The sequence below is a fragment of the Drosophila simulans genome, chromosome X (genome assembly GCF_016746395.2).
Source record: "Drosophila simulans strain w501 chromosome X, Prin_Dsim_3.1, whole genome shotgun sequence".
Taxonomy (NCBI): domain Eukaryota; kingdom Metazoa; phylum Arthropoda; class Insecta; order Diptera; family Drosophilidae; genus Drosophila; species Drosophila simulans.
Window position 1 is genome coordinate 6,424,529 of NC_052525.2, and position 16,255 is coordinate 6,440,783.

The window sequence follows — 16,255 nt, forward strand, 5'->3', positions numbered from 1 at the left end:
ACCGCATTAGAAATATATGTACAACCCAATATATATATGTATATCCACGATGCCCGTTCATAGCCGATGTGGCGGACTCGATTCCCGATGCCGCCCGTTCTCGTTTTAGTTATTTCAATAAACGCAATGCTGAATAAAAATGTTAATGTTAATGTTTCCTTCGAATCTAAAAGTGAGCTAAGACTTTTGTGGTATATAATCACTCATTTATTTTCTAAAGTTCTTCTCGATTGCGCATCCGTTTTTACTTGACAATTGTTATCCTAGATCGTTTTATTTGCTCTATTCTGTTTGCTTGGTTATAAAAGTTCAAATATTTTTGTTTTTTTTTTCATCTTATTTCTTTCGCCTTGTCAGCTTCGATTACTCTCGTCGTAGTTACCAACTTTTCCATCGGTATACAAAAAATGATTTCTCAAATATAACCAATATGGAAATTTGCATTCAAATGTTACGATTACGTTTACGATTATCGCTTTTATTTTCACATTTACGCTTGGAGTGAAATCGGTTGTATGCTCGATCGGCCAATGCAACGCTATAGTTATACAGTTACAATTCATATATGTATATATATCCTATAAATGATATATACGCATGGTGTATGGGGTGTATATCTGTACAGTACATTAAAGTATATCATTTACAAAATAGTTATTACGTGCTGCCGCCGTCGCTGAACTGCAGCGCCGGTTGCTAAGGAAACTTTGGCGGATCATCGATGCGATCCGGATATATCGATGAGCAAGGATAGTAAAACATAATGGATAGTAATTTAACATATACACTAGTCCGTAATCCGAAATCCGTAATCGGTAATGATAATAAACGCACAGCTTCTGAAGAGATTGAAGCCGATTGTAAACGATGCACCGGTTGCATTCAATCCAACCTACATACGTACATATATTGCTTTGAGTTTTCCATAGCCGCTGCATCGTTTACAACCAGTCAGCAATGTCTGCCGACACCGAATATATGTGTATACATAAATATATATATTTATATGGCCAATTTGAAGCTTTCGACAGTTGAACAAAAAAAAAAACAAAAAAAATACAAACGGATTTGTCCTCAGCTTTCGTTTGACCAGAACTGCACATTGACAAATTACAAATTACAAATAGTGGCGAATATTTCAAATATTTCTCATTCGATTTGCGTTAATTAAAAAAAATGTTTCTTTTGTTTAAACAAAAACACAAACAAAATGTTGATAACAAACATGGATATAAAAAGTTACAATATTTTTTTAAAATATAATAATAACTAGCCATAACTAATGGATAAACACAAAGAGAATCGATTGCGAATTGTTGAACAAATCTTAAAATACGACGAAAATATGGGATCAATTGTTTTCTAAACTCCTTACATTTCATTCTTATTTGAAGTTCAATCTTTTTGTTTTTTCCTTTTCTTATGTTTTTTTTTTTTGGTTGCTTTGCTTTTCGTTTTCGTTTGTTTGTCTTCTAATTTAACATAGTTATTAATAGTATTTGTTATTGTTATTTTCTTGTGTGTGGTGTGTGTGTTCTCTTCTTACGCTTGTGTTTATCCTATTTTAGTCCTGTTTAAAATAATAAATACATACATATACATTACAATTACAATTACATCATTATCCATAGTACAAAATATAAAATTTAACATCACATTGGTTGACATTCTTTTGTTGGTTGGTTGGTTGCTTCGCTTTACACTTAAACGCTCATCCTCATTCTCATCTCGTTCGTCATCATCAAAATCTTCTGCTTGTTGCTTCCTCCTCGTCATCTTCTCCTTCTTCTTGTAGTTTTTGTGGGTTGGTTGATTTCGTTACTTATATAATTCACTTGTTATTAGCATTACGTTTATTACTATTATACTGCCAGTTTAGCATTGTAAATTAATTTGTTTCAATTGATTTGTGTGTGTTTTTTGGGTTCACCCAGCGGTCGATCGGTCTCTCGGTCGGTAGGTCAAATGATCGATGCCTCGATCCCACGCTCAAGAACAGCATTTTGTGGCATAGCCTCTCCCATGTACCATCCTCCAATCTTTCCAAGCTCCAGCTGGTCGCATTGTCCAAGGGCTGCAAATAGTATGATGATATGATATGATATATATCTCTTCTGAGTTAAGATAAGTTGTCCAACTTACGTGCAAATTGTGTGGTCACTGGGCCTGGGATCTGCGTCGCGTCCCAACCCAGAGACCAGACCCATCCTCGCACTGCGCCCAGCTGGCCAGTTCCAGTTCCATAACCGATTCCTGCTCCATAACTCCATCTCCACACAAACAACTCGGCGAGACCTGCAGCAACAGCAAACGGATGTGTGAGTCCACAAGTATGCAACTGCACGAGCTGGCAAAGCTGACGGCATCTTTGCCCTTCCTCCTCCGACGGGCGCTTACCTGGCGAGGATTACTAATCTCCAGGATGCTCAGGGCAGGAGCGATTCACCTCAAACCAACGGTCGATGCATCTGTGCAGTGGGGGGCACGAGAGGGGGCGAAAGTAGCAAACGAAGTGTAATTAGTTTCGGGTAGAAAAAAGTGAGAGCTCGCAGTACTAGCGCCCATTATGCGAGCATACTTATTTTTAAATTTATGGCCCCAAAAGGGGTGGGATAAGTGAAAATTCAAACTCAGACACTCCTCAATTTCTCGTTATTGACTCTTTGTTCTACCGTTTTTTTTTCGCTTTGCGGTTTGTGCCAGTTCACTTTCCTCTTTAAGGGCAAGTTTCTTGATTACTTTTCAGATAAGATTGTAATTCCCTACTGTGCGGGTTTACAACCGTCTGCAATAAACTGACTTAACTAGCTGGAGAATATTTGATCAACTATTGAAATTTTAATCTGTTTTATATAACCCAGAACCAAGTTCAATTGCATCCTGCGTCTTAACTGTTTAAAGTAACTCCCAAAAACCCTTATTTCTCATTTTCCTTAAAAAAATAAGTATTTCTGCCATAGCAATGCCAAAAATGATCCAAATGTGGAATGTTATACCTCGCCGAGTTCGTTATTCCATTTCCAATCGATTGGCATTCAAGGCTTGACTTTTTAATTTTTTGAAATTTTTCGAAAAATTTTATGGTCAAATTGAAAAAAAAATTTACAAAAAAAAATATTTTTTTTTAAATGTTAGGCATTCCAAAAATGTTAGGCATCGTTAGTATTGCTCTTAAGCTGCATAAAGCAGGCAATCTTTTTGTCGTGTGACGACTTTTGGCCAAGTTATGATTAAAAACCTTTTAAAAATATCCATTTTTTTCAAAACTAATTTTATCTATTTTTTGAATGAAAAATAATCCGTTTTTTTTCCATAAAAATTAAAATATTGGTCCAAATAAGAAGCGGCATGACTCGTTAAGCTTGTTATTTGATATCCAATCGAATGGTGTTCAAAATTGGAAAATTTAATTTTTGAACAATTTTCGCAAATTTTTATGGGCGATAGTGATTTTTTCACATCAGAATTTTCAAAATAATTGGTAGAATTTGCGAAGTTATGGCTGGTTAAATTCGTAGATTATTTTCCATGGATTGGATTTTAAATTTAAATATTTAAATATTTCCAACACAGCCACCAAAAGTGGTCCTCAGCTACTATTTGCTATTTGAAAGTACCCTAAATTTAAGTACCCTACTTCTGGGATTTTAGAGATCTCCCCGTGCTCACCCTTTGTGATATATGCAGAGGCATGGCAGCCGGGCGATGGTGTCCCCCGGACTCAGGTCCTCCAGGCAGATGACGCACTCGCCCTTGGCGTCCGAGAGAACGTCCTCTGGAATGACATAAACATAGACATTGGCAATCTGAGCATATGGGCAGGGATTGATTGGGATTATGTAAAGAGCGTACCGTTATATGAGAGTCGTGGTTTCGTTAGGCACATGACTAAATGGCATTCGATGTCGTCTGGCAAAACAAACTTATTGCACACGGGGCACTTGATACCTGCAATGGTTGAGGGAAATCAGGGAAATCAGCGAAATCAGAGATCTAGCGGAGTCCGATGGAACTGCTTGACTCACCATTGAAGGACCAAATGTGCGATGGAAGCGAGGTGGCCGTGTAGACACGACCGATCCCATTGGCGGACGTGGCGGAAGCGGCCAGGGCGATGCTCTCGGCGATGCTGCCGCCGGTCATTGACATGTCCTGGAACAGAGGATAGCGGGAATATGCGATTAGAATTGGTACCACGGTGCGCATACGTAATTTCTACGACTGACTGACACTGAGGAGATTCATTTACATCACTCCCACTATTCAAAGATCAAACTGCACCAAATTAGTTTTTAAGTACTCTAAGCCAGTGAAAACTACATTGAATAATTAAGCTACTTGCTGTCTGAAGTTTAAAATTTTAGGGACCTTTAAAGCCATCTGAAAATGATGGTATACAAATATGCCAATATTTGAGGTACATATATAAATCCATATTGGGTGATTAGTACACACAATGTGAATACATTTTTGGTATTCGGCTTATTTGCCCAACTATTAAGTGCTTATTAATGGAATTACCCTTGGTGAATCCAAAAATAGATATCGAACAAATTGGACAATGGCTTCCATTAGACAGGCACATAAATCAAGGAGTAACCCGCTGACCTTCGGTATATCCAAATACCAATGGGTTCCCGTGGTTGAAGTTATTCAAAACTGGCCCTGCTCCGAGCTGTAATCCCCTCCAGGATGCCCGCAACCCGACTCACCCTTATGGAATCGCCGAGGGTGCGTCTCTGCTGCATGTAGGACTGCATGGCGGATCCATTGTTGTTGCCGGCGGCTGCGAAGCTGCTGTTGCTATTGGCATTCGCGTTCCCGGACACGGAGACGGAGACACCGACGGCCGGGTGGCCGTGCGCCGCATGCGGATGCGAATGCGGACTGCTGCCGGACGAGGTGATAGATCCCTGTTGCTGCTGCTGCTGCGCCTGCTGCTGAATATCCGGCACGGAGCTGAGACTCCGCGCCCGCTGGCGATCGATGGACGTGGAGTTCTGGTTGTGGTACACCTGCAGGCCGGGCAAAGTGCGCAGCAGATTGAAACCCTGACCGGCGGAATCATTGCCGCCAGCGCCGCCGCCGTTACCGCCACGATTCTGGCCGGGATTCGAGTGCTGGTGCTGCTGCTGCTGCAGCGCAGAATCGGCGGCTCCTGTCGAACTGCTCGAGAATGTCCTGGAGCGTGGGCTCTGTTGGCCACTGGTCGCCGGGGTGCTCGCCTTTTGACCCATTGATGCTGGTGGAATTAACTGGGCGACGAACCTTTGTCCACCTGCGCCTGCACCAGCTCCTGCTCCTGCTCCAGCAGCGCCTTCTGCACTTCTCCGCCTCCTCGGCGCGTCCTCTTTGTCTGCTCCTTCGCGTGCGAAAAACGGAGCAGACAACAATAGCAAACAATGCGATGTGCGATTTGCGATGTGCGGATGATAAATGCGGTCGCTTTTTTGTCGCTCGCTTGATAAGTGTATGTGTGTGCGTGCTTGTGTGTGTGCGGAGTATGCGTGTGTGTGTGTGTGAGTGTGAGTGTGTTTTGGTGTTTGTGCCAAAAGTGCGGGTGCTCGAGGAGAGGAAGGGGGGTAGGAGTAGGTGGCAAGGACGGGGGCGGTCGGTCGGTTGGTCGGGCGTCAATCGGTGCGTAGTTGAGTCGCGATTGTTATTGTTGCTGCCCCGTTTTCTTGTGCTCCGCCTGCTGATTGCGGGGACTCAGATGTTCAGATGTTTAGATGTTCAGGTGTTCAGTTGCTCTGGTTCTCCGGTATATTGGTACTCGAGTCGGCTCTGCGGTCGCCGGATGATGACTCCCGATGACAACCGATGACTGATGATGGGCACTAGCTGCTCCTGCGCCTGCTACTACTTGCTACTTGCTACTTGCCACTTGCAACTGGCTCCTGCTGCCTAATCCTATGGAATCGGATCCAAACGCTACGCGGTGCACTACTGCTGCTCTCGCCGACTAAAAAATAGGTGTGACGCGACACGACGCTGCTGGCCAATCTGCCTTGATTACACTCTCAATTTAAATGACCGTTTTCCATATTTTTTTTTATTTTTTTTATACATTACATTAAAAGAGTTTCTCGATATCAACAGAGGCGTTAGTCCAATTGGGAGGGCCAATCGATTGTCGACGGGTATTCTAATAAGAATGGTGGCGATATTGTATAGGTACCTAGCAGGGACATGAACCTCCATGGGGTATTCTTTATTTATTTCTGAAATATAAATATAAACGTATCTTTTTAATATTTTTGTTTCCCCCTTGCTACATGAGGCTTTAGGCCTTATTAGCTTTTTTTTCTCAAATTTATCATGTTCTTTTGCATCGATTGAATTTTAAGTTGGTATATACTGAAACTGCACAAAACTCTATCAAATTCAAATTTCTATGTAATACTAGTTTGATTTCGTGTGTTACTTAGTTCACAATGGCTCGATTGGCATTCAATTAAAAAGAAATAGTGGAATATATATGTTTATTAAGTGCATTTTCTTTGTAGCGTGTGCTCACTGTAGTGCACGACCGGTGGTCACACAGCTGGCCTATCGATAGCCGACTATAGTTATCGGGGCTGAGTTGAGTTGTTGAAAACACAATTCCAATTGGCCATTAAATAGTCAAATCCGCAGCTTCCCAAAAAACCAGGGACTTGCATGTGCCTCCCAAGGAGCAGGAGATTGCAGCAGGAGCAGCCGGAGCAGCAGGAGTGCGATCTGGACTAGGACTCAATTCGCCCAGGCTACTGCGGCGACGTCAACAGCAATATTGATACAGTGGCACTTGGGGCTGCGTGTCCACATCGCACCCAAGATGAGCTGGTTCGAAAAGGCCAAAACGGTGCTAATTGAGGCGCTGGACATCCAGGACGACGACAGCAAGGCGGCGGAGAAGGACTCGCCGGTGGCAGGAGCTGCGGGCGATGGTGGCGCACCGCCTGGAACCAACGCAACGGCGGAGACACCCGGATCCGCTGCCACGCCCGCCTCGGACACGCCCACATTCTTTGACAATCCGCATGCCAACGAGATGGTGACCATTCCGCCCACACCCACATCCGTGCCAGGAAGTGCCGCCTACGGCAAACGGCAGTCAGCCACCTCGGATTCGGTGGATCTGCTCTCCTCCCCGACCTCGCCCATCTCGCCCTGCGGCGGCGATGTGCCATCGGTGGCCAAGCGCATGTCCGAATCCTCGCTGGAACTCATAACGGCCACCACGGCCAGCGAAGTGGAGATGTCGCCGGACACGGAGCCCTCCTTGCCCGACAGCATTGTGATCATCGCCAGCAATGACACATCCGACAATGCCGAGGGCGATGGCGAGGATGATGACGATGAAGGCACCCAGCTGAAGCGCCACATGGAGGACCACTTGAATGGTATTGGGCCTTGTCGCAATTCCGTTTCCCATCGTTTCCTAACTGTGTAACCTTTCCCTCTGCAGACTCCACCAAAACCATGAAGGCTCTGGTCCTGAGCGACATCCAGGCAGCCGGTAATGCCGACTCCGATTCCACGCAGAGCTTCGAAGACATCCAGCTGCAGATGAGCCACAAGGGCAAGTCGCCCGCTCCGGCCAAGACGGAAGTGGTGGACCAGAGCTACTCGTCCACCTCCTCGGACATCGAGATCATCTCCAATCCGAATGGCGACTCCAGCACCAACAGCACCACCACGCGCACCAGTCCGCAAAAGTTCAAGGAGCTCGCGGGCGGCAAGGTGTGCCTAAAGGCCAAGGGACATCACCGCGAGCCCTCGGAGATCTCGCTGCTGTCGGAGGACTCACAGTCGGAGCTGGACAAGCTGGTGCAACGCATCAGCGAGCTGAACCAGGTGATTGAGGCGCGGGAGCAGCGACTGTTGCAATCGGAGCGCCAGAATGCCGAGCTCCTCGAGCGCAACCAGGAGTTGCGCGCCCGCGTCGAAGCGGCAGCCAATAGCGCCAACAGTCCGGATGCGGCGGATGCAGTGCAGCGTCTGTCGGCGCTGGAGAAGAAGTTCCAGGCCAGCATCCGCGAGCGCGATGCCCTGCGCATTCAAATGAAGAGTCTGCGCGATGAGCTGCAGAACAAGATTCCCAAGGATGAGCTAGCCGAATGCAACGAAATGATCGCCGCCCTGCAGTCCGAAGGTGAGAAGCTGTCCAAGGAGATCCTGCAGCAGTCGACGATCATCAAGAAACTGCGCGCCAAGGAGAAGACCTCGGACACGTTGCTGAAGAAGAACGGCGAGCAGATCTCGTTGCTGTCCAGCGAATCGGAGCGCCTTAAGAGGTCCCTAGCCGCCAAGGAGGAGATGGAGCGCACGCAAATCGAGGCGGTGTGCCGGATGACGGCGGAGAAGAAGCGCGTGGATGAGGAGAACGCCGAGAGCCGCAGTCGCATCGAAGATCTTCAGTCCAGACTGGCTGCCCTGCAAGCCAGCTTCGACGGCCTAAAGGGAGACCTGCAGAAGCGCACGCGCCTGGAGCAGGACAGTCTGCGTGCCGAGCATCAGGAGTACGTGCAGCAGGTTTCCGATCTGCGCGAGAAACTGCGCCTGGCCGAGCACAGCCTGGCCAGAAGGGAGCAGCAGATGCGCGAGGAGAACCGCCAGCTAATGCGTCGCCTTGAAGCCGCCGAGCTGCGGGCGGAGAGCTCTACTCAAGAGTTGGGTGCCACTACCACGCCGTTGATACGACAGATCGAGTCGCTGCAGCGAACCCTGGACCAGCGATCCGCTGGCTGGAACCGCGAGGAGCAGCAGCTCCTCCAGAAACTGGACGACTCACAGGTGCAACTGCGCTCGTTGCAGCAACTGGAATCCGTACAGGGCGAGAAGCAGGAGCTGCTGCGCACCCGTTGCGGCCTACTGGAGGAGAAGCTGTCCAGTGCGCTGATGGAGGCGGAGGCCGCCAAGATGGCACTGCGCCAGCACGATCTGGAAGCGGGCAACAAGGAAAACGACCACAAAAAGTGCGTGCCATTAAACCTTGTATCGATTTACCCATTTTTAATATTTACCCATGCACATATACTTTTGAACTAACAGACAATTGAGCCTGCTGCACGAGGAGATTCAGCAGCAGCAGGAGAGGATTGCGAGTCTGGAGCAACTGTGCCAGCGGCAGAAGGCAGAGGAGGAGCAGCGGAAACAGCCCACGCTGCTGACCGTGGAGGCGGTCAAGGCCAGCAGTGAGTTGCAGCCACAGCTGCAAATGCAGCTGCCGAAATCCCAGGCACCACTGCGCTCCTCACCGCCCCTCAGTTTGGTGGACGACAGTGGCTCCAACGAGGAGGCCCTGGGCGGCATGATCGACTGGCAGGCGGTAATGTCGCCTAATCTTTGAAATATAGAACCTTCTTGAGTTTCTAATTCACTTCCAAATTCAGGACGACCTCGATTGCGCTTCCAACTCGGGCCGCCAGCAATCGGGCATCATCCAAGGCGTACACCTGAGCTTCCTTGCGGCCAACACCACGACCTTGGAGCACCTGCAGGCTCTGCTAAAGCAGCGCGACGGGGAACTGACCCACCTGCAGTGGGAAGTGTCGCGCCTGCAAGCAGAGCGAAGCGTTCTCGACACCGAGATATCCAATCTGACCATCGAGCTTGAAACGGTAGTAGAAAAGCCCATCTTGACAGGGCATAATAATACAGTCTATCCCTCCAATGGTAGATGAAGGAGAAGCAGCAGATGTACGAGGTGATGGAGAAGGGATACGAGGACCTGCAGCATCGCTACGACGCCCTGCTCCAAATGTACGGCGAGAAGGTGGAGCGCACCGAGGAACTGGAGCTGGACCTGACCGAGCTGAAGGCGGCCTACAAGCTGCAGATCGACGAGCTGCTGGCCGCTCCGCCACCCAATCTGCAACGGCCGTCGAAGCAAACATGATTGCCGGAGCGCAGGATCGTCTCCCTGCCCGAATTGCCATGTCTGCGGCGGACGTGGCCACCGTAACGTTGCCCATCTCCGTCTCCCATTCCCAGTTGTAATGTATTATGCTTTCAATACTAATCGATTAGCCAAGCGATACGGATCCGGTGTGGGGAACCCACTTCCCAGTCCCAATCCACCAAAAAACAAAAAAAAAAACAGCCACCACACACATGTACATGCGAGTATATACCTATGATTTGCGTATGCTGACACCTTCTAGTTATATTATGAATTGATCGATTGTGATAATTTAATTAATATTTATATATACATAAAGTTATCGTCTATGACTATGTACAAAACTGTTTCTGTTCCGAGCAAGTGGCCAGGCGGTTATGACGCAGCAGCAGAAGCAACAGCCTCTTGCAAATACATCAAATATCATTTAATACAAAGTAATCACAGCGACTCCCGCAGGATGTCCTTAATGGCCTGGGTTAGTGGAAATACAGGTTTCTCGCTGTATTTCAAGTTTGGCATAAAGCTGCAAGAGTTCCTGAGATCGTCGGCGTTCAGCGAGAAGACCATAACGCCACCCAGATTGAGGGATTTCACATAGTTCGCCTTGCAGGCGATGCTCTTTTGATTTTCGTACGATATCCACTCCTGCAGAGCGCTCAAATATGGCGAACAGCTCTCGGCATCGTAGGACAAGTTTGGCTTGAAGAACTTGGAGGCACACTCGCAGGTTTCGGTCAGTGTGGTGAAGCCCAGTTGGCCACATTTGCCGTAACCCGAAGCAGGAGCTCCTATGCGGTGATTTAGGGGATTAACCAACCTGTTGGGTGGGTGAGAAAGTGTAATTAAGGTGGGATTCATTCTGAAATGCATGCAGTTACTAACGTAAAGGAGTGGCCGTAGGTGGGCAGACCCACAACCAGTCGCTGTGGCTCCAGGCCGCTCTTTAGCCACCACTGAACCGTGTAATTGATATTGAACGTGGCCATTAGCGAACGTTCCTGCGAGCGGGCATAAAGCGGAGCATTTAAGCCGGTGAAGGGTGTGTCCTCGCGGTAGAAGTGGAAATCATAGGACATTAGATTCACATAGTCTGCGTACAGGTTTAGCTCTCGGATGTCGTAGGCATAGATGGCGATTCCCTCGGGAGCAGCCACCGCCAGCGAGAGAATATCATTGGTGCGCTTTTCGCGCCGCCACTCCGTTCTAATCTCGTAGAGCAGCTGCGAGAGATGCATTCGCTCACGGTCGTAGGCACTCGGAAACTCCCAGTCCAGATCGATGCCATCCAAACTGGGATAGGTGCGCAATATTTCCCGGAGGGAGCGCAGGAACACCTTTCGCATGGCATGGTTCGCCACCATGACGGCATATTGCCGCCCACTGTCGGCGCCACCGATCCAGAGAAGCAGGCGAACCTGCGGATGGGCAGCACGAAAGGATCGGCTGTCGTTCTGTAGTACCTTTCTAAGGGTATCGGGAAGGACTATGGTGGCATTATCCAAAGTGGCGGGTCCGATATTGATGTGGGTGCACAGATCGCCGGGAACATCCAAAAGGCTGAGATTGTGGGTGCCATCGCTGGCGTAGTAGCACACCAATCGCTGCTCCACCTTGTGCACTTCCCCAGATTGGAGGCCGACTAATCCCAGGCTAATGAACCCGAGACAAAGGCACAACAAAAAGGACAACAAAACACTCCAGCAGACCAAAATTCGCAGACTGCAATTCCGGTGTTCTTTACGGGGCAGCTCATCCGTAATCCTCACCAAGGAACTGCCCTCCAGTTTCTCGTAGTTCCCCATCTTTCCTGATACTAATAACTGTTATCATATCAAATGAAAAACAATAACACAAGACAAAAACGATCAGGGTTGGCGTTCTTCGATGTATTTAAAGCATCCCGTGTGTTAGAGAAGTTTTAGAAATATGTGTTATTATTATAAAAGTTTTTATTCTACATTAGCCCCGACGGACTAAACTTAAAATAAGTACTAGCTATTACTTATAGTTATTTTAAAAAAGCTCTAGATACTCTTGCCTTATGTCCATTGTATTAAGTGCTTACTGTATTTGGCTTTTTAACGCTCCATCCCTAGTTTATCGATAACAACGCTATTGTTAACAAAAACGCCTTCTAACATCGATACCATATCACAAAAAGAAAACAAAAACAATTATAGCAAACAAAAAACATAATGCTGTGTTCTAAAAATGTACGTTGAGTGATTTCCGAATAACGGAAATTCCCCCACACTGACAGGACAACGAAATTAGACCGGAAAATCGAGCACAAACACATTTGTTTATGTGACCGAAGGAGCGGCATGGCGGATCCGGAGGATTATGATCTGAACTTCGTGCAGCTAAGTCGCCAGCAGGCGCTGCAGCGGTATGCGGGTGCAGTGCGTCAGCTGCGCCGGCTGGCCGACCAGCGATACGGTGTGCGATCCCTGAGCTTCGACAATTATGTGCTGTTTCAGTATTTCCGGCAACGCAATTGGCAAACTGGCGTCACGCCACCTGCCCCCTTGATGGCCTACCTCAAGCTTGAGGTACTGCATCATTTACTGGACCGACGACGACAGATCCTCTGCTGGCTGTTTTACCTCACGCTGGTGTCGCTCTGCGTGGCCGCCTACCGTTATGAGGTAACCAGCTCCACCGGCGGACATCAGGAGCGCGTTGTCCAGGCCATGGTCTATCCCGGGATGCGCATGTGGCGGCGGATGACCATGCCGCTGATCCAACGATTCCCACAGCTTACCGAACTCTACGACGAGTCCTGCCTGATGGGCAATCCGTTTTTTCAGCTGGAGGATCTGAGCTGTGGACCGTGCGCCGAAGTAGAGATCGTCTGGCTAGAGGGCGAGGAGTGCGCAAATGGTCATCCGCTGAAGTACCATCAGAACCACAAGTGCCATCAGCGGGAGGGATCGCCCATCGCCTTTCGCAGCAACCAACAGGAGGCCATTGACTTGAGCCAGTTCTACAACATCTACGCTAGCAATCATCAGATCTTCCAGCGCGACGCGTATCGGGTGCACTCAACCAACCAGGATGTGCACAATCTCGAGGATCTCTTTGGGCAGTTTAACAGCAGCTGGACCCAGCAGGCGCACAATCTTTGGCGCTGCAATCGCATGCTGCCCGCGCGACTCCTGCGTCCCATTTTCGCCCGGCCAACGCGATTGCCCAGCATGGGCGTGGCCCTGGAGCGTTATGTGGCCATCGATACTGCCCAGGCGCCGGCCTACACCTTGCCGGAGACGGAATGCCCCAATGTCTATGTACACCAGGCGGTGGGCACGCGGTTCATCATCCTGCGACCCACCAGTGAGTGCCGGCACCGCTGTCGCACCTTGTCTCTGCGGCTTACCCAGTCCTTTGTGCGTGAGTATCGTTTCGGTTGCATTTGTTCCGGGGCCTAAATTACATCAGAAGGTTCTCTGTTCAAGGATACCTTAGATATAACTTATTTTATGAACGTTTTAGTGTGGGGTTTTCCCTTAAAATAGCATCGATTTCTTACTAATTCCCTACTTTTTTGCAGTCAGTTACAATTGGTTGTACTGGAAACCGATCTCTGCGCCGGATCCCATTTCCGAAACGCTGTCCATCAGCCTAATTGGATCCTACTGCTAGAGGATGCATATCCAGATGGCAGTCCACGTTTCCCGCTTCCCTCGCTCCTAGCTTTAAGCGCCATATACTTATATATATATATACACACACACGACAACCACGACTTTTACCAAGCCAAAATTATTTTACGAATTTTGCCGCTCCATTGGATAAGCAAGCAAAACAAAAGTATTGAAACAAGTGAAGCTAGAAGCTGCCTTCGTTTTCAATTTATTAGACCCTTAGGCCACCGGCTCAATTCGTTGCCCATTGTAATCCTCAAGTCCTAGATCGTTAGCCTAAGTTTAGTTTAACAGTTAACAGTTAGCTCCTGGCCGCCGCGCTTCATCCTTGTGTTCGTCGTTCTAACCATTTTGCATTTAAAACTCTCGACTCCTACGTTCTGTTCACACCAACTAGCGTAGCCAACGGAAAGCGATTTTGTAAATATCCATTGCCAGACTTGAGTTTGACTTTGTGTTTTTGCAACAACTCACGAAATAAAAGATACCTATTATACACTAATATTATTAAAAACTCATTTACATGCATATATTTTATGTTTGCCTCACAGAATGTTTTATGGATAACAAATGTTGGTAATTCTATGATACAAGGTAAAGTCCCATTTTTTGGGTAAGGAACCAATCTTAATGAGGATGTATGAATGATTAATGATTGAGCTTTCTGAGAGCATCGAAATACGAGCCGGTCATGAGGTCCGCCTCCTGGATACCCAGTTCCCTGGACAGTTTCTCGGCGATGGCTTGACCCTCCTCGAGGGTTTGTTCCTCTGTCAGGCACACCTCCAGCTCCATGAAGTGGCCCAGATCCTTTACCTCGTCCAGGTGGATGCGCGTCTGTCCGCAAAGGAACAAGTGCCGTCGCTTGGCCAGGACACCAAGGACGCCGTTCGACTGCCGCAAGATCTTCTCCAGCACCTCAGGTTCGTCCACCTCCGTCTTGTTGAACTTGGAAAGCTTGGGACCGGCCACATCGGGACGGTCGTAGTAGACCAATTGGGAGCGCGATGGCGCCTGTAAGTAGCGCAATTTAAGGCGACCACCCAGCGGAGATTCAAAGAAGACGTCCCTCTGCTCGATTAACTGCGCATCCTGGCTGCCGCTCAGGTTTCTGGCCAGGATTAGGCGCTGCTCGAAGCCCTCAGATCCACCCGGAATCCGTGCCTTCACCTCCACATTGCGCTGATCCGCCGGAGTAACCGATTCGCACATGTTGTTTACGCTTTTGTTGTTAACAAAATAGCGGCGATAACCGATAAGTTGCGCCACAAGATGCTTTCGATAACAGAACATCACAATGCCCAATATAAGGTTCTTACTGTCCAAATTCGTCCAAAAGGAAAGTGTATTTAACTGCTATATGTTTAGTTTTTTTTTTTAATGACGATGCAAGTTTGGGCTGTGCATATTTTATTATTATTTCTGTTTTGCTTGACGCCCGCATCTACAGTTACTTCAGAAGAGCAAAAGAAAAATGCAGGTAAGTGAGAATGCGATAAATCGGCTTTAGTTTGGCGCCACTTTTAAAAGTCCGGGTTTCGATCTGAAATGGCGGGAAAATCAAATTGTACATATATTAATCTTGAGTTATAATAGACAAAGCAGATTATGATTCTGTTTGAAGACTTTACATCCCATTACTTTAAAACATGATTATGAATAAATTAAAGTAAAATAATCCAATTTTGAAACAAAACTGAAATATGATTTCAATTAATCTATGTAGTTTACGTAAAAAAAAGCTTCCGTCTTAAATCGAATAATTAAATGTAGTTTAGGAGTCGGCATTACGGTCTTTGCTATTCCGCTACCTAAATACTTACATACATATGTACATACGTACATTTATATATACATATGTATGTAGTTGCATATCTACATAAATTCAGATTAAACAAAGAAAGTCCAACAACAAGGGATTATAAAGTAAAATAGTAACCAAATAAAATTCGAAAAAATCTGTATGTCCGGGTACGTGTACATACGTACACATACATACATAAGTGTGTATGTATATTCAGTGAGCGTGCAACACACAACTTGAATAGTCTCTTGTCGAGGCCCCGTTTCGTGAACATACGGATACAGCAATAAAGAGGCGGTGGAAAGGAGGTGGGGAATTCAAGGGGGAGGAGAAGAAGAAGAGGAGGTGGAGAAACGATGCCGCGGAACGAACCAATACATTCACACGTATTTATGGCTGCCAGTGTGCGTGTGTATGTCTATGTGACTGTTTGTGAGTGTGTGTGTGTGCAGAGTGATAGCGCCAAGGGCGGAGGAAAAGTGGGCGTGGGCGGGGATTCCAGGGGATGTTGTTGCTTTGTTCCACGGGGTGGACTATGCTAGGGGAAGCAGAAGAGACTAGGCATGTAGAAGAGAGCCGGAAAAGAGGGACGAACGAAAGTGGTCAGAAAATGAAGTCCATAAAGGAATTAGGCAAAGAAAGCGAAGTTCTAAAACAAGAGGGGGTAGTTTTTCGTTTTCTTCTGTGGCTTTCGGTTTTCTCTCTCTTAATCTCTTTCTTTGCTTTAAACTTTGATCCTATTCTTTTGCTTCTATTTCGATCATTCAGATTTATGTTATTTCTCCTATTTGACATTTTTACTTATCTTTTTTTTAAATGTTTTTTTTTTTCGTTTGATGATTTATATTTACATATATTTTTAAATTAAATGGTTTGTATCACTTGTCTTTCCATTTTTGTATTTCTTTTTTATGTTGA

The 16,255-nt window shown here is 47.0% G+C and overlaps 5 protein-coding genes across 6 annotated transcripts; 2 read left to right on the plus strand and 3 right to left on the minus strand.

Moving 5' to 3' along the window:
* Positions 1–184: 184 nt before the first annotated feature.
* Positions 185–6,160, minus strand: LOC6740005 (E3 ubiquitin-protein ligase znrf2). Of its 2 annotated transcripts, XM_016180868.3 has the most exons (8): positions 6,073–6,125; positions 4,713–6,003; positions 4,026–4,152; positions 3,853–3,948; positions 3,670–3,775; positions 2,398–2,468; positions 2,143–2,295; positions 185–2,074 (listed from the first exon to the last, which is right to left on the minus strand). In XM_016180868.3, exons 2-6 carry the CDS (start codon positions 5,235–5,237, stop codon positions 2,411–2,413), a joined length of 912 nt encoding a protein of 303 aa, XP_016038381.1. In that variant the 5' UTR covers positions 5,238–6,003; positions 6,073–6,125; the 3' UTR covers positions 185–2,074; positions 2,143–2,295; positions 2,398–2,410. The 2 variants fall into 2 exon arrangements, with proteins under 2 accessions (XP_016038381.1, XP_044779541.1); XM_044923606.1 differs by having other exon boundaries at positions 4,713–6,160.
* A 368-nt stretch (positions 6,161–6,528) lies between these two features.
* LOC27207848 (TATA element modulatory factor) lies at positions 6,529–10,225 on the plus strand. The gene is made up of 5 exons (XM_016183492.3): positions 6,529–7,385; positions 7,451–8,960; positions 9,037–9,313; positions 9,378–9,605; positions 9,665–10,225. The coding sequence occupies exons 1-5, from the start codon at positions 6,818–6,820 to the stop codon at positions 9,881–9,883; spliced, it is 2,802 nt and encodes a 933-aa protein (XP_016038382.1). The 5' UTR covers positions 6,529–6,817; the 3' UTR covers positions 9,884–10,225.
* On the minus strand, positions 10,131–11,770 carry LOC27208986 (chitinase-3-like protein 2). Its single transcript, XM_039297734.2, has 2 exons — positions 10,772–11,770; positions 10,131–10,706 (listed from the first exon to the last, which is right to left on the minus strand). Exons 1-2 carry the CDS (start codon positions 11,689–11,691, stop codon positions 10,328–10,330), a joined length of 1,299 nt encoding a protein of 432 aa, XP_039153668.1. The 5' UTR covers positions 11,692–11,770; the 3' UTR covers positions 10,131–10,327.
* Positions 11,771–11,981: 211 nt separating this feature from the next.
* LOC6740007 lies at positions 11,982–14,035 on the plus strand. The gene is made up of 2 exons (XM_002076855.4): positions 11,982–13,279; positions 13,440–14,035. Exons 1-2 carry the CDS (start codon positions 12,214–12,216, stop codon positions 13,529–13,531), a joined length of 1,158 nt encoding a protein of 385 aa, XP_002076891.2. The 5' UTR covers positions 11,982–12,213; the 3' UTR covers positions 13,532–14,035.
* On the minus strand, positions 14,036–15,003 carry LOC27206573. Its single transcript, XM_016180867.3, has one exon. The coding sequence runs from the start codon at positions 14,824–14,826 to the stop codon at positions 14,182–14,184; it is 645 nt and encodes a 214-aa protein (XP_016038384.1). The 5' UTR covers positions 14,827–15,003; the 3' UTR covers positions 14,036–14,181.
* Between the last annotated feature and the right edge of the window lie 1,252 nt (positions 15,004–16,255).

Excerpts from the sequence above, each read along its gene's own strand:
- LOC6740007 (XM_002076855.4), top strand. The coding sequence starts at position 12,214 with ATGGCGGATCCGGAGGATTATGATCTGAACTTCGTGCAGCTAAGTCGC. Across the intron at positions 13,280-13,439 it reads GCTTACCCAGTCCTTTGTGC|TCAGTTACAATTGGTTGTAC; the intron begins GTGAGTATCGTT and ends ACTTTTTTGCAG.
- LOC27208986 (XM_039297734.2), bottom strand. The coding sequence starts at position 11,691 with ATGGGGAACTACGAGAAACTGGAGGGCAGTTCCTTGGTGAGGATTACG. Across the intron at positions 10,707-10,771 it reads ACCTACGGCCACTCCTTTAC|GTTGGTTAATCCCCTAAATC; the intron begins GTTAGTAACTGC and ends CCCACCCAACAG.
- LOC27206573 (XM_016180867.3), bottom strand. The coding sequence starts at position 14,826 with ATGTTCTGTTATCGAAAGCATCTTGTGGCGCAACTTATCGGTTATCGC.
- LOC6740005 (XM_044923606.1), bottom strand. The coding sequence starts at position 5,237 with ATGGGTCAAAAGGCGAGCACCCCGGCGACCAGTGGCCAACAGAGCCCA. Across the intron at positions 4,153-4,712 it reads CCCTCGGCGATTCCATAAGG|GACATGTCAATGACCGGCGG; the intron begins GTGAGTCGGGTT and ends CCTCTGTTCCAG. Across the intron at positions 3,776-3,852 it reads ACCACGACTCTCATATAACG|AGGACGTTCTCTCGGACGCC; the intron begins GTACGCTCTTTA and ends ATGTCATTCCAG.
- LOC27207848 (XM_016183492.3), top strand. The coding sequence starts at position 6,818 with ATGAGCTGGTTCGAAAAGGCCAAAACGGTGCTAATTGAGGCGCTGGAC. Across the intron at positions 8,961-9,036 it reads AAGGAAAACGACCACAAAAA|ACAATTGAGCCTGCTGCACG; the intron begins GTGCGTGCCATT and ends TTGAACTAACAG. Across the intron at positions 9,314-9,377 it reads GCATGATCGACTGGCAGGCG|GACGACCTCGATTGCGCTTC; the intron begins GTAATGTCGCCT and ends TTCCAAATTCAG.